Source organism: Limanda limanda, chromosome 4, assembly GCF_963576545.1.
Source record: "Limanda limanda chromosome 4, fLimLim1.1, whole genome shotgun sequence".
Classification (NCBI taxonomy): domain Eukaryota; kingdom Metazoa; phylum Chordata; class Actinopteri; order Pleuronectiformes; family Pleuronectidae; genus Limanda; species Limanda limanda.
Window position 1 is genome coordinate 17,229,861 of NC_083639.1, and position 16,530 is coordinate 17,246,390.

General features: G+C 43.7%; 1 protein-coding gene across 1 annotated transcript in view; it reads right to left on the reverse strand.

Moving 5' to 3' along the window:
• Positions 1 to 16,530, reverse strand: part of LOC133000357 (cadherin-4-like) — a 76,831-nt gene that overhangs the window by 21,521 nt on the left and 38,780 nt on the right. The window contains exons 6-7 of the mRNA XM_061070273.1: positions 9,995 to 10,167; positions 119 to 256 (exon numbers count right to left, since the gene is read on the reverse strand). Of these exons, the coding sequence (XP_060926256.1) occupies positions 119 to 256; positions 9,995 to 10,167 (311 nt within the window). The remainder of the gene's footprint in view (positions 1 to 118; positions 257 to 9,994; positions 10,168 to 16,530) is intronic.

The following is a 16,530-nucleotide window of genomic DNA, read 5'->3' on the forward strand; positions in this document are numbered from 1 at the left end:
GGCTCCTCAGCTTTCAGCAAATAGAAAATGTACCTAATTCTCCCTTCTCCCATCTAGTAATTTTCATATAGTTCCTTTCACAGAAAAATAAAACATCTGAGTAAAGCTGTGGACTCACCGTCCTGACTGTCAGTTCTGGAGGATTGTCATTGATGTCAGTGATGGAGATTAGAGCTGTGGCTGTGTTGGACAAACCAAAGTTCAAGTTGCCCTCCATGTCTGTGGCCTGGACGATGATGGTGTACTGAGACACTTTCTGTAGAAAGAATCAGAGAAAGAAAAAACACACTCAGACACGCAGATATATCAAATGCTGCAAAATACATGCACACAGGACTGAATCAATAAATACACATTTCTCCCATTTGACAATGACCCAGTGCGTTATAAATGAGTAAATATATTAAGTCATAAATGAGTGAATGCATGAATAAAAAATCCTCCTTAGCTTCCAGTGAAATGTCAACCCAGTCTGGATATGTGCACATCTTCACTTTTTGCTAAGCCACAGACCAACTGGAGTCTGTTAGAGCACCTGATTTCTTCAATAACAGATTAGGTAAACAGCACAAGCGCACACACACAAACACACAAACACACAAACACACAAACAACCACACACAGAGCAATGTGTTGGTAACAGGCTCATCCATTATTGCCTTAAAGTCTTTGTGCTGTGTGAACATGAACCTGCATCATCAGTCATTTTAATGGTGGCCCGCCACTTCAAGACGTGCCACGGAGCTTCAGGAAATACCGGGAGGTGAACAGGCCTTATTTAGTCCGATTACTGGAAGGAAAGGAGGTGCTCCCTTCATCTCACCCCCCCCAGAGGGGAGTACAGCTCACACTGCAAAGTAACAATGCCATGACGAGACACTGTCACACACCAGGCCTTCTTTAGACACAAGAGAATGAAAAAGAAACATCCTGACACTATTAATGGCACTGAAAGTTCAGTCCCATCCCTGGAGAGGAGTAGTGTGTGTGTGTTAGTGTGTGTGTGTGTGAGTGAGTGAGTGTGTGTGTGTGTGTGTGTGTGTGTCCGTCCTGACAGTATAAGCCTCTCTGCTTTGTGGTATTTTCCTCTTCCTATTAATCCATCTGGCTCAGGCCTCCATTGTGCCAGAGAAAAGAGAGGGAGCAAGACGGAGTGGACGTCAAGGACGGGCCAGCGTTCGCCACGCAGGCCCCGGCTGCTTTGCCTAAAATCCCAAATCCCTTAACATCGAAAGCCTGATGTTTGTTTGCTGCTGGGCTAGTTTCATCAAATTCACTGCACTACTGGGTCACGCTTTCAGAGCAACTTGGTGGCCAGTGGCGCAGGTGTCAGGGACTGCCTGGAGGAAGAAGAGCAAACCCAGCAAAGGGACTCGCAGAGGTACAGGGGGCAGTCTTTGCTTCCTGATAGGCACCGGCTTTTTTTTTTTTGCTTTTATTTCTTCTAGTTTTGTCTGTTTTCCTTCTTCCCCCCCCGTGGTTTGTTGCGTGCTCTTTGTTAACTCACATTCTGTGCTTCTTTTGATCTCTCGCTATCTTTCTCTTAACACCTCTGTCTCCTCTCTATCCGTCTATCTCTCCGCCAGTCTCTGTCTATCTTTAAATCTCACATTTCTTTTCCACTTGTGAGGGATGCAGCTGATTGCTGGATCAGTCACACCACCGCAGCCAGTTAAAACAGGCATCTGGAGTCATTTAGCTTCTCCCCAAGTCGCCATGAAATGCGTCGACAAGTTAATCTGCACCGAGGCAATCCTATTAATGAAAACTCAATACTGGCTGCCCTTTATTAGACTCGTAATGAAATATCAATACCATCTCTCCTCAAAGAGCGCTTCAGTAAATAAAACCTTCCAGGAATGTGTCTCTCTGCACACTCATTCGGTCACATACATCAATGGACAAATAGCACCAGATGACTACGTTGCTAATGGATGCTGTTTTCCTTTGGTCAGGTGTAGAGAAGTGACAGTAGCATGGCCAGCAGGTGGAGCTCTCACACAGCCGGGGAGAAGGCAGATGACTCCTGTCCTGCAAGGTTGTATCACTCATGTGAGGGCAGTTGGGAGTTTATGGCCTTTCTAGCTCACATGCACATCCGCTATTGCTCCAGCGAGTGGGAACAGGTGGGACACTCAGACTTATACACACCGGGCGTATATGTGCATGAGCAGGCACACCAAACACAGACACACAGACACACACACACACACACACACACTACGCTGTCCCAAAGTAGCTGCTTGAACAAGCCAGTAAAGGGCTCTCTAATGAGTCCTATGGAAGTGCTAAACAGAAAATCTCTGTTAGATTAGAGCCCAGCGCTGGCAGCGAATACAGCTTCTGGTCCCACCACCGACAGCCCAGTCTCCCCCCCACAGGCCTGGAGCCTCACGGAAGCTGAAGCCATCGGAGGCCACAGAAACACCTGCACGCAGAGCTACGCCAACAAAAGACGCCATTCCTTTTTTTCAAGCGGTGCAAATGAGGTAGTTTACCATCGTGGAGAAAAAAAACAGGGAAAAAAGCTTTAGCCTATTGATGTTTGGCAAACAGCAGGCAGCACGGGCTGTTCAGGGTTTGTAAGCAAATGGACTCGTGCTCCAGAGAGACTTTATTAGCGAAAATACAGTAAAGGAAAAACAGTTGGTAAGAAGACAGCGGACAACACAATGGAGTAGAGTTTTTTTTGGGCAACACAGGTACAGTGGTGAATTAATAAAGCTGGGTGTGCATTTTCACAGACCCAGGTGAGGAGGGAGAGGTCAGGAGAGAGAGAGAGAGGGAGAGAGAGAGAGAGAGAGAGAGAGAGAGAGAGAGAGAGAGAGAGAGAGAGAGAGAGTTACCTCTGCACTTTATTTGTATTGTTTGTGGATTGTGTTCCGGCTGCTGGGCTCCTACTGGTCACAGTCATTAGCTTGTCACTTACAATCTGTCTCAAATGCCCTGAGACACTCTCTCTCTCTCTCTCTCTCTCTCTCTCTCTCTCTCTCTCTCTCTCTCTCTCTCTCTCTCTCTCTCTCTCTCTCTCTCTCTCTCTCTCTCTCTCTCTCTCTCTCTCTCTCTCTCTCTCTCTCTCTCTCTCTCTCTCTCCCTCCCTCAGAGTCAGTGACCCCTGTAACAGTTTCAGTTCAGCTGAGATCACCTCCAATACATTGACTGGATTAGATTTGACTCCATTCCATTTCATTTCATTAAATCTTAGTTTAGTTTGAATCAGTTCAATTTATTTCAGTTCAGTCCAGTTCATTTACACATTCGATTCTCTAGCTCAGTAAATGTAGTCACCTCCGCCTAGAATGTTATGTCTTCATCACCGTTTGTTTGTCTGATGTGTTTGTTTGTTCTCGTTACTGGATGGAATAAACATGAAACTTGGTGGACGGATGTGGCACGGGTCAGGAAAGAACCCATACAATTTTGGTGTGAGCCCTGACCCCGTTAATGTTTTCCCATTTTCTTTTGTTTAAAACATTTTTTTATTGAGAGACTGATATTTATGAGCTGGTGCAAGTTAATGCAGATAAAAATTAAATTCTGGATCAAGTAGATTCCAATGGGATTTAATAAGGGGGCATAATTGGCATTGGTGGAGGGAAGAACCCATACATTTTCATGGGCGGTCCAGATCATGGACCGTTTTTTTTCTCTTTCTTAAAAATTGCAAGATAAAGCATTTCGACAGTTGATTCCTCAGAAATTTTGTACAAATCTTGAAGGAAAATTCAGACATATTTAAGTGGTTTGTATTGATGAAATACTGGTGAGGATCCTAATGAAAATCCAGATCTGGTGGATTAAAACATTTTCATAGGGAGGCTAGTCTTTCTCCAGCTGTTATATGGTCACAAATAGGACTGGAAACTGCAACTACCACCTATAACCAGTGGAGATAATGTCTTTGATTTATTTGTTGAATCTACTGAACATATTTCCACTAAACTTGGTGCTGGGATGGGGACTGAGTCTGAGAAGAACACTTTCAATTTGAGTGCAGATGTGGGTCTGGGAGAAGATGCAGGATTTGTTTTACTTTCTTTTCATATTGTTATGACATATAAATCATTAAGGTTATAAGACCACTTCCTTGTTTATGTTTCTATCATAAGAGCTAAAGAACCATGTTGATCGACCTTGTGCGTTCGACTGAGTGCCTTTCTAGTTACAAGTAAAGCACCGGTCGCTGTGGGACTTCTGTTCTGTCATACAGTACATCTTTTTCTAGTTAGTCCCAAAATATTGCAGAGAAGCTTGTTTCATTTCCATCTTCATCACCCATTCCTCTCTTCATCCCTCGCACAGATGTCTCCCATGTTGGGTTGAGGACACAAGCGGCTCCAGACTAGTTTGAAGACAGCACAAGAAACTTATTGCAAGCAACACGCAGGTCTCTGAAAGCTTTTGTCTGAATCCCATTGTAGAAATATTCACTACGTAGGTAAATCTGAGATATAAACTCTGAATCCACTTGGTTATATAAGCCTCCACATTTGCGCAAACAGCTCAGAGTCCTATATGGGATAAATGAAGGCTGTGAGTCACATAATAATAAAGCTGCTAGAATAAAACACACAGACTGGGTGAGGCATTCAGTAAATTGTTCAACTGAGCATTACAATGCAGAGGGATGGACAGACTTATTGGCTCCAGAATGTCACAAACAGACGAAAGCAGATAAAACAAAAGGTTCTTTCTTTAGCAGGAGATCATGTCAGGTGTGACCTCTCTCTTCAAAGAGCTACAAGAGGAGAAAGGTCTCTCGGACTTAAACAGAATAACAATCCAAATGACATTATACAAAAATGTCAGCCAGCAGAGCACTGTGCAAGCAATATTGTACAGTCGCTCAGATAACATGCTGAAGAGAGGAACAAAGGAGCAGCGAAGTCCAACTCATCTAATCTGAGGAAGCAAAAAGAGATGAGACGGGCAGTATTTGGATTGAATTAATCAATAGTAGTCATAGTGCTATCCAGCTGTCAGAAGCTTAACTGTAGAAACAGAAAGAGAGGAAATAGGAGAGATCCTGAATAAAATAAAGCTGCCAATGGTTTTGTAGCAGACACTTTACCAGTACTATCTGATACCATGTTAAGATCTCTGTGCTGTGGTTATTTAAGGACACGCTATTTGTGGTTCAAGAGGAATGTTCACATTTAATCAAAAGAGGGGGAAAGTTTGTTCTAGCTTTTAGATAAACTTTCACTGAAATGACACATGATTTAACATTCAATAGGCCTTACACTGAGAGGGAATTTGGCCACATGATGTAAAATTATTTCACCAAAGGTAATCTTGTCTTAACACAATATTTTGAAATAATATTTGGGCTCTGTCACATTGGCTGGGCTCTCTACCTGCTGAATTAAAACATCGGGCTGGATACAAAAACAGAAAGCCTCTCAAGTGCAGGTCGGGCTCGGCCAATCTTCTCAAGGGCCTCGGTCGGGTAACTGCCTGAGCCATTTGGCAAAATATGAACAAAATAAACTTTCATCATATCAGATCCAACTTTTGATTATTATGTGGCTTGTTTATATTTAGCTATAATCTATCGCCACTGAGATGTCTCTAAATTGTAGTTATTCTTGGCTGTGCCAGAGTCGGCAATTATTAAATCAAATTAAATAGGACATGAGATGACTGAATTCTGTAGACACAATATTATGAACAAATTATTCTTTCATCTTATCGGCTGATCCAAGGAAATAACTGTAAATGAGTATTTTTCTAAGAGCTGCTGAAAAGAAGAACATATTTGACCTAAGTCCAAGGTAGAAAATCATCTACAAGAGAAAGTGGAAAGTGGCATAAACTAAAGTGGCATAAGTGAAATAATTCACTATTTTCTGAAGATAAAAAGGTCAAATTCAATACTCGCTGTGTTCACATAACAAGGTGGATATTGAGTTGAACTTTTTCTCGACGGAATGTTGGCTGCAAGCAGTCGGCATCCACCTACATACAGCCACATGCTTCATTCAGCCACACGCTCACAATCCTCTGAAGGATGTGTTGTCTTGCTCCTGGAGCTCGGATGTGAGGCGGCGAGTTATGTGAACTCGCCGTCTCACAGACAATAAAGCCCCAGGCCCATTTCCGATGCCTGCTCTCAGCCTCTATCCTCAGTTAGGCTCTGGAGAACTTAATAGAGCCAGGCTGTGGGCTCTCGTGTCCTTCAGGGAGTCCAGGCGATGTCCTAATCGAGGGCGAGACAGTCCAACGCTAAGCTGGCATCAGTCCGACGGACAGCCAGGCGCCAGCCCACACCACACCATGCCACACCAGAGCGTTCCAACCCAGGGCTCATGGGAGATTTAGACAGCCTGGGGTAATGAAAGACAACAGCTCTGCCTGCCAGTGGAGCTGGTGCCATGGAGGGAGGGCACCAGGGGGGAACATCTGCGCCAGCTGTGGCACCCTGACATCTCCCTCTATGCTACCTGCTGCATCACAGTCGCTCTTCATTACAACTGTACTTCTCCGTTGGAAGCCTGCTGGTTTCATCTATTTCTACAAAATACAACATATTTCTCTTTGATCATTTCTGGGGAGCAGCTCAATTTGATACGAATATAGGGAGGCATATATAAACATCTTCACCAACACAAAGATTGCTTACACTGTCCATATCCTTTATACCTCTCCTACAATGTGTGATGAGGACTGAATACAACTCAATCAGTCAAAAAGATACTGGTTGAATCTATAAATCAACATAACAAAAATATAAACATTCACCTTCACTTCCTGCAATCGTAATTTTGAATGGTATCTTCACTGTGGCTCAAGAGGTAGAGCGGGTCGTCTTCTCACCAGAAGATCAGCGGGTCATCCCCGTCTCTCCATTCTGAATGAACTTCAAATTGCCCCTGACGGCAGCACTGGCAGTGTATGAATGATGTGTCATAAAGAAAGTGCTGCACGTAGAAGCACTGAATGAATGAATGGCTGGACGGCAAAACGGTGCTGTAAATTGCTTTAAGTGGTCCTGAAGACGAAAGTGGTATATAAATACGGACCATTTACAATAACTACCGTACATCTCTATATCTCTTAAATGCTGAGCACCAGAACCACACACAAGTAGCCGTGTTATACTTATACACACATATGACCAGCTTTTCGGGCTGTGGGATAACATGAGACCATCTTGAATTATTGTGCGATAATCTCACATTGAGTCTTCCCCTTAATGAAAGGTGCTATACAAATTAAAATTGAGTGATGTCCGAACAATCACTAATAATTCCTTACCGGGAAAATTCACATGAACGCCATCTCAAGTCGGAACAACTCAGAGAGTCTGTGGAACTTTGTTATACCTTTAATTGCATGAATACAACACTTTTTATTTACAGCGTCCATGTTTCTCACATTCTGACTTCTGAGCACAAGAACACACCTCAATCAGAATGACTGCTTCACAGCTTAGGACACTGTTCTTTCCAAGCAGAACCTGCTCTCACAGTTAGTCCCATGATTATAGCCATATGACGAGGATGGAATTCGAACCCATGCATGCATAGCACAATTGATTAACAGTCCATCACCTTAACCACACGGCCGCCGCGTCTGTACAGTGGCGGCGGGTCATTGGTATTCACTGGTGTCAAAGGGAAGTGACACTGAGCTAACCTCCATGTACCTCTCTGGCTCCTCAACACGAGACAACCTGTTTCACCCCCTTAATCAGCACATGAATATTCAAGTTACACAGCAGCATGGTGCATGTGGAGTTGAGGTGTGAGAGAGAGTGAGAGGAAACAGAGAATATACAGCGCGTGCAACAAAGGTGTTTATTGGAAATTCATTGTCTCTAGAGTGACAATTCATATTCATATATTTGTGTAGATGCATGTCTTACGCTATTGTGACTTCTGGGATCAGGTTTATCATTCTTCAGTAAGATGAGACATTAAACCGTGTGAGCTTCACTGCATCTACCACCACAACCATAGCTGCACGGGAGTGTGTGTGTGAACACGAGCCCATGTGTCTGAGCATGTTTCTATGTTTAAGCTGACGACCTTGACAGCAGGTGGGTGAACTCCCAGGTGTGTCCCAGTTTTAGTGGGAGGATCAGAGGCAGGTGGGACCGAGCCGGGCTTGATGTGTCCAGATTAATGAGCTCTCTCTCACTCACATCACTTGCTACTGCCGCCGCCCGGGCCAAGCTGGAAACAGGGACACAGAGCTGGCCCACGTTCACTAAACTCATTTATATTGTCACACAAATGTATCAGGCTATCATGCCATGCCAGCTCTCTATAAAATTTGGATCAGGAACGAGCATTGATGTATTGTTTTCCTCTGTTTTCAAACCCTGTTTCTGTTCTTGAGATTATAACTGTAATCATTCTCCAAATACGCTCGCCTTACTGTTAGTGAAGTCCTGTTTTAATGTCCAAAGTGATCTCTAGCGCCGAGATGGACCAGCGGGACTTCCCAGAATATAAACGTAATGACACACTTTCGTCTGTGCTCTTATGTCGCTGATAAAATCACCCTACAAAGTTATGAGAATGATCCAAATAATGACAGCACATGGGTCTGAACGTTTCCCCATTTTCGCCAGTTGTATATTCTTAAAATTTGAACCATAGGGAAGGCGTGTATGTGTCTCTGTGTGTGTGTGTGTGTGTGTGTGTGTGTGTGTGTGTGTGTGTACACAGTATGACAGTTAAAGGCTGCAGGCTGGACAATCTGCCATGGTTAATGCCAACAGTCACCTGATCCCAGTTTGGGATAAACAGACGTATACCCTGCATGACCTCCACCATTAGTGGAATAAGACAGAAGATGCAGCAGGGACAGTGTGTTTGAGGTACTGTTGGTGGTGTGTGGGATGGGGAACAACCACAGCAAGCAATGGCCACACACAAACCAGTGGTGGATCATTATATGTGATCTGCTCCATGTAGGGACCAAAACATTAGATATTTTCCTGTCATTTGTTTTGCTACCCGATGAGAAAACAGGACATATTTGATCACAATAAAAGTTTCATCAAAAAGCAATGTAACAAAGTTTCAATATATATCAATATAATGCTATAAAGGAGGTATAATGATCGCCCAGCCCTAGTTTATACAATGTATTCATGTGCAAAACAAATGACATAATAGCCAGTGAAATCTAATTTTAAATGCTGATAGTTCCGGTTGAAAGACACATGGTTTCAGGGATTGTAATACAATTTTGGATTGAAATTATTTTCTGGGTTAAATGATAGCAAAACTTTAAGATACAATATTTATAAACAATGCTACAATAGCTTACCAGTATTGCGACTAACTTGCATTTGACTGATTCAACATTTCTTTGACCATAGGAGACAAAAGCTGGAAGTGAAGCTCTACCTGACTGTGTGTGTCTGTGTGTGTGTGTGTGTGTGTGTGTGTGTGTCTGTGTGTGTGTGTGTGTGTGTGTGTGTGTGTGTGTGTGTGTGTGTGTGTGTGTGTGTGTGTGTGTTTGTGTCTGTGTCTGGATATGGTGCAAGGTATTCTCCCAGCAGAGCAGCTTTGTGAAATAATAAATGACTGAGTGGAACTGCTGTGTTGTTTTCAACTTTGTTCTTGAGCGGATGGGACAAGGGGGAGCGAGTCGGTAGCTAGTTACCAGAGTGAAGGGAAGTCAAGTACACAGTCAGTATGGGAAGAGCCAAAGTGTAGCTGAGCAGTTTGGAAAATAGTGTTATTTAGTCTTAGCTTAAATAAAAACCAGAAACAGGGGGGAACCGCAAAGTATCTGCAATGCCAGTGTAGAAGACTAGAAAAAATACTTTCAAAAATTGTTAAAACTATTCCGGCCTAATTAAATAGGTGGTGCGAAACCATTGAATATCAGCCCGGGTTTTATGTTATTGCTGCGTGGACACATATTTCCATTAGGCACATTGCTTAATCAATTTGAGACCTCACAATATAATGAAGAAACCCAACCATGCGATGGCAGTAACAGGGATACACAGCACATGAGGGTGGACACCAACCTCTCTGTCCAGGCCGGCTGCCACTGTCACGATATCTCCGGTCTCACTGTTGATGGTGAACATGTTGGGGATGGGGCTGTGGGGTGACTGAGAGAGGATTCGGTAGCGGACCATGCCGTTCGCTGTGGTGGAGTCGTCCGCGTCAGTGGCTGTCACCTGCATCACAGACGAGCCTGTGGAGAGAGAGTTGGTTAGCTGGGAAGACCGGAAAAAGCAAGGTCAAAGGTCAGAAAAGGTCAAGCTGGAAAAAGGTAAAGAAGAAAAACAAGCCTTTATTAAATTACAACAATGTGCTTTTTAAGGTCTTCTACCCACATACATTTTGAAAATACATTCAGTGCACAGAAGGTTTCTTGGAAGCCCATTACTTTTAATCAATTTGCGGCAAATATCAAAGAGAAGAAAGAAAACTCAGAAGAGAACAACCCCATTTATAAACAGGAAAGAAGTCATTCAGACTTAGCAAATTGCTGTGACATTCTCTGTTCTTTCGGAAGCAACTTTTAGTGAGAGCTCTTTCAGAGCACAGCACACAATCACTAACAAAACCTGTTAAATGAGCCCCAATTTTAACTTGTGCTGTTTTGTTCTCTCCGTATAGCCAAGGCAAAGTTTTCCATCTCTGCAGAGTCCATTTAGTAATGAGCAGCGCTGGGTCGTCTGCCATTTCCACCATCCATTATTTCAGCCTTCAGCGGAACTGTGGCTGCCCTTAATGCTCCCATGCTCTCTCCCTATTTGTCTTGGAATCACAGATAAACACTGCCATTTAAGGCAGACAGCGCAGAGGTGGTGAGGTGGCAGGAGTGTGTGTGTGGGTAAAAAGTGCACGCGTTCCCCAGCGTTTACTCACACATACGTCTGTGCATCTGTATGCATGTGCCATGGTGACAAGGGGCCTGTGTCCCCACATCTTCCCTGAGCAGAATTATTGATTTGCACGAGTTTGTCAGCTAGGCTCACAAATGCGATCAGGCAATTAGGAGCACTTTGTGCTGGAAAGAGGAGAGATCACCTCGCCTCTCTCGCAGTGTTCTGTGAAAATGTCACTTTCCATCAGGCAGCCATTTACAGACTGCCACCACCGGGGCTGGGAGAAAAGGAGTGTCAGCTCACAGGAGGAGGAAGACAGAGAGAAGAGTCAGCTGAAGCACAAACATGCTTGAAAAGGAGAAAGTGCTAATTAAAACGCCTACATGTTAGATTGCCTTCTCTAAATTAATTAAAATAAAACATTTCTGATGGATTTTTTTCAAATGTAGCACTGTTTTCATGAGAGTGGGCACCGGAAAGTGTCTCAGCAAACTAATGCATAAGCACTCGATGGTGGGGGGTGGATACCATGCTGAGGAGAAACAAAACCAGTATCATCAATAAAAAAAGGTCGACAAAAGACGTCTTTTGGGGAACAGCGGAAATAAGTTTTTGCCTCAGCACCTTTCTAATCGCCAATTAATGTAAATAAAAGAAAGCATAGTGGAAGCAGGAGAGCGGCTGGATCCATGGCAGGCCTGACAGTCCCCCGTGGGTCTCAGCAGTTACAGGTGTCTCCATTCCCATAATTGGGTGTAGATGGCACTATCATTCCTGTGACAGCCTCCATGGACAGGATAATTGTAGCCTCGAATTTCTATTTCAAACTTCATTAAGTTTCAAAGCAGGATTTGTCACTTTGTCCGGCGAAGAACAGAAAGAGAGTCCAGGAGAAGACAGGCAGAAGAAAAACAAGTACTGCAGCTCCACCAAGGACAGCCACGATTTATAATCAACCTCTCCAGTCCCGCAGGAAAGGGAGGAGATGTGATAGGGAGTCACACGTTGGCCTTTCATATCAATGAGGAGGATTCGGTTCTATGATGATGATGCGCTTTTAGATTCAAAGAGGGATGGCCATGCCTGAAACGGTTAATCTCCGAGCCTGTTTAATTCCTCTTTAATTTGAAAGCTAATTCCAAATCCTAATTGCTTTTCCGCAAAAATCGCTGGAGCTGAAAATTCCAGTGGTCGACCATTTTACTCTCATGACCGCAGATCACTGGTGAGGACTAGCCGCTACCTAAACATAAGTCGACCAGAGTCAACGTCTGACTCTCAATAAGAGAGAAGAGGAAGAAAGTAGGAGATGACGGACTGAGCAGAAACAGGGAGAAACACAGATGCAGAGATAGAAAGCAGCGGAGGAAATTGCAAAGCAGAGAAAAAGATTAAGATAAGAATAAAGCTGCGACGGTTTTTAAAATCCATTAAAGGCAAAGGTGCAAGGGGAAGTCTGGGGGTGAGAGGGCAGGGGATGGACGGTATAAGAGGATAATAACTCCGTGGAGAGAAGATAGAGGTTGCCTGGTTTGAAGGAAAGAGTGGCCACAGTACAGCAGGGAGAGAGAAGGAGAATCAAGGGTTGAGAGGTTTTAAGCACGAGAGAGGAGAGGTTGAAAGAGAAAAGGTGGAAGCCCGGTGAATCTTGGTGGAAGGGAAGGAGACCTACTAATGGAGATCACAGCTCTCATAGGACACAAGGACACAGTCGCACCATTCAGACCATTCACAAGCATTCCGGTATTGAATGACTACCGAGCAGAGAAAAAGGGCAAACGCACAGGAACCTTCATGGAAACTTGATCTCTCTTATTGCATGATGGACATTCTTGCTGATCTGTATCTACTCGCTTCTATCCGGGGTCATAGTATCAGTACAAAATCGATAAGCAGTTGCATTAGCATATTGTATTTGTTGGTTTTTTACAGCAGCATTTCACCTATTTCACACGAAACTACTTAACCAGCAGAAACAAACATCTGAATCGAGTCTTCTGTGGCTCTGATGCTTGGTCAGGATCATGTCATCAGGGTTGTGCTGCAAATATCGTTAATGCATTATTCAATGTTTCTGATCCATTACATGGAATTATAGTTGAGATATCTATGCCTCTGCTGCACTGAATTTGACCATTCCTTTTCATTACTTCCACAGAGGTCAAGCTTTAAGTTTTCACCCGCGTCTGTTTGTCTGTTGGTTTATTTCTTGGCACCATATAAACTAGGAGGAGGAATGGAGCCTTAGAAGAACCCATTAAAGGAGACATATCATTCCTTTTCAGTTTTCCTCTTTCCTCTTGTGTGTTATAAGTTTTTTGTGTATTGTTCTTTGTGTTCAAAACGTGTCAATAAAACCAGTTCATGACGTGTTTTCTGCATTGGCACTAAGACTTATATAAGCCGTTTTCAGACATGGCCTCCGGGTAAAAATCCGGAGAATTAGCTACGGAGTTTACCCAGAGACTGCCTTTCTCACGCAGCGGGAGGTTCTCTACACAGACGCGCTAACAACATCATCCGATCCTCCGCATTATTCAGGCGATAGGTGGAGCATCCGGGTGCAGCAGGACGAGACAGGAAGTGACGTATTAACTCTGATGCGTACGTCAACGCTCCATCAAAAGGCTGGATGGAGCGATGCTTTTAAATCTCTCCGCAACTGATGGCAAACTGTTCGAGAGAGAGAGAGAGAGAGAGAGTACCGTGAGAGGGAGATAGAAAAAAACACGCAGCACCCCTGCCCTCCCCCCCCCCCCATGGGAGGGCAAATCGACTGTAAGAAAAGGCACTCAGCTGCTGGTTTTGATCTCACTCTCTCATTTCAGATGGCCTTTTTTTTTTGGGAGAAAGACGATCCATAAAAGGGAACAACTTGCTGTCAGAGTTGGGGAGGAGGGGGAGGGCGGGAGAAAGGACTGAACATCACAAGGCAGATGTTCTGAGTACACGACAGCCTCTGAACACGAGAGCTTTCTGAAGGAGTCACGCCATGTCGACAAATTTCTTATCTGCAGGCGTGAAGACTTTCAGATGATTTTAGTGAGCTTGTAAAGGCAGTGGTGTTTCATGTGTTTTTTATTTTATTTAATGTGTGCACTCCATATTAGCCTAAGCTAACTCGCATATTACTTATTGCACCTCACTGGTTTAGCAGGTTTCACAGGATTAGCCTCCGAGTTTTCACGATCAATCTCATTTACTCCTCATTAACGACAAGTAAGTGTGATCAGCCTGCTCACTTTGCCATGTACCGTTCTGTTAGGTTTGCTTGCCAGTGCAAATTAAATTCCATTAGTCACAGGTTTGTCTGAGCCGGGGCCGTTTCAAACGGATCCTGACTGACAGTCTGATCCGATCTCGCCCTGCGTAACATCTGGTGACGATGATAAGACTGGTTCCCTGTAGGTCTCTGTCTTTGATGGCTCCCCCACAGTGCAAGATGTGACGATGTGTCGAAATGCTTCAGAGAAACCTCAGATATCTGGGTCTGTAGATACATGATGTGATACTGCTGCAACTTGAAACACATATCTCCCCTTTACATGGAATTAAGAAAAAAATACAAGGGTTTGTGCACACTTTTCAAATATAACAAATATTAAACATTTGAACTGCTTCTGTTTATTCAGACGCTCAGGCAGCACACCAAAGATTAAAGGCCTTTTTTCAGAGGTTTATTCAGTATCTTTCTTACTGGTGTGGGTGAAAACTTGGAATTGAACTTTTCTACTTTTCATACATCACAGTTCATCTTTCTGTTAAGACGCTGGTGGATAAAAATACCTTCGGCTAACTGTTGAAACAATGGAGTGTGAGCACTGAGTTGGCTGCATGCCATGCATCCAATCTGTTACAGGGAAATACTTTAAATTGTATCAAGCAAATCACTGAATTGTTTTACCTTTTTATTTAAGGGTTCTATATTTTACACATTTCCATTGTTTTATTTGAAGGTTTGATAATTAGGAGAAAATATATATTTGTGCTTTTAAGTGCAAAAGAACACCTCAGTGTAGTTTTACATCTCCTCGCTCATGCTTCTCCCTGGAGCGCTGATCATAACAGGTTTTTTTGAGTGATGCAAGACCAGGCCAATTACAGGTGTAGCCTGCAAATGTAGCATGGTAAATGCCATTGGCGATGGTCATGAAAATGAGCCCGGCAGACAAAGTCAAATTAGGACTAAAATGCTCCTGATGGATTTGTCTGGATCATCTTGTGGCATCGAGGGACAATGTAGGAGTGAGTTAGCCCAATGCCTCTGCCTCCAGCCAGGGGAGAGGGAATCTGTGACCATTGGGGATACCCAGTAGGTGGGTGATGGGCAGCTGGGACAGCAGAGAGTGGACTGTGGCGAGTGGAATAAGAGGAGGAGAAGGAGCAGTCATCCTTTCTGTCACTGCCAGACAGTGTCTAGTGTGTATGGGATTGACTGGGATTGCAGGCGAGAGTGAAATGCTACAGCAAGTGCATGGAAGAAACGTTGACCAGAGGTGGCATGTACTGGGAACTTATGGTGGAAATATGATGAGCCAGGGCAGCAGCTATGGATACAGCTACTTATCCTTTTTTCAGATCTCCGACTCCAGGTGGTTTTCAGTCCACGCAGCATATAATACCTGGATTTCAGTCCAACTGTCACGACTGATAAAACTACCAAAAAAACCAAGACATTGAATCAAACGATCGGCAGAAGTATAGTGTTAAAAGGATTAAAAGTAGAAAAGATTGTTGAAGAGGTGGAGCAAAACACTCAGTCCTCAAAAGAGATAGAGTAAAAAAGCAGATTCCAGGAGAAACCTTTGAGAAAGACAGAACAGTGGGTCAGGAAGAGGTCGAGGCCTAAAGCTGTGACTGTAGAGTTCTGACATCACAAAGACACATAAGTCCTGACAGCTAGTTTTAAAACACTGTCTCTGAATATGGAATGTGTGCCCTTCTCTGTGAATTTAACATTTTGGCATTTTCACACTATTTATATGGCACCCAGAGCTGCTTTAGAATCAAAAGAAGCAGCAAAAAAGAGTGAGGCAATCCCACTTTCAAAAAATGGGACCTTTAAAGAAATTGCACTAAACAGCAGTGGTATCTAGTCATGCAAATAACTACTTGTAGAAGTAGATATCAATAGTTTTTGATGTGCTAGCTCTGATCAGACCTGTGGGCAGGGCGAAACGGAAAACGGAGGTATTCCAGCAGCATCTCTGCCATGTCACCTGCCAGGCTGTGATAGGACGGAAAAAGTCTGTCGCCTGAGGTTCCACCTGAGGGATTTCCATGGTCATCTTTTTATGCCACTGAATAATTTAAGCCAAATGCAAATGCAGGATGCACACCAGAGGATCCGTGAAGCTCGGCTGTGATCTCGCGGCCCTTTTAATAATCACTGAAAATGTCAGTGGTGATATGAAGTTTCCATGAACGCATATTACATCAGTTATTGAAGAAATATCCACAATAATAATGTAAGATAATTATTTTAGATGGTGTATTTGTCCATTTAAATTCTGATCATTAAATGTGTCCCAAAACCTTTGAAGGATCGGTGCCGGGTTTCCCCTACAATGGCCCCCCCGCCGCTGCTGCTAAAAGAAAAGTTGGTGGAAACACTGATGTGTCCCAGGAAGGAGGCGGGCTTCTTGGGCTGCGTAGAGAGGATTTCCTTGATCAGCATCACAAGCTCATTCCGCCCTTATTGATGTTGTCTGGCAACAGAGCTC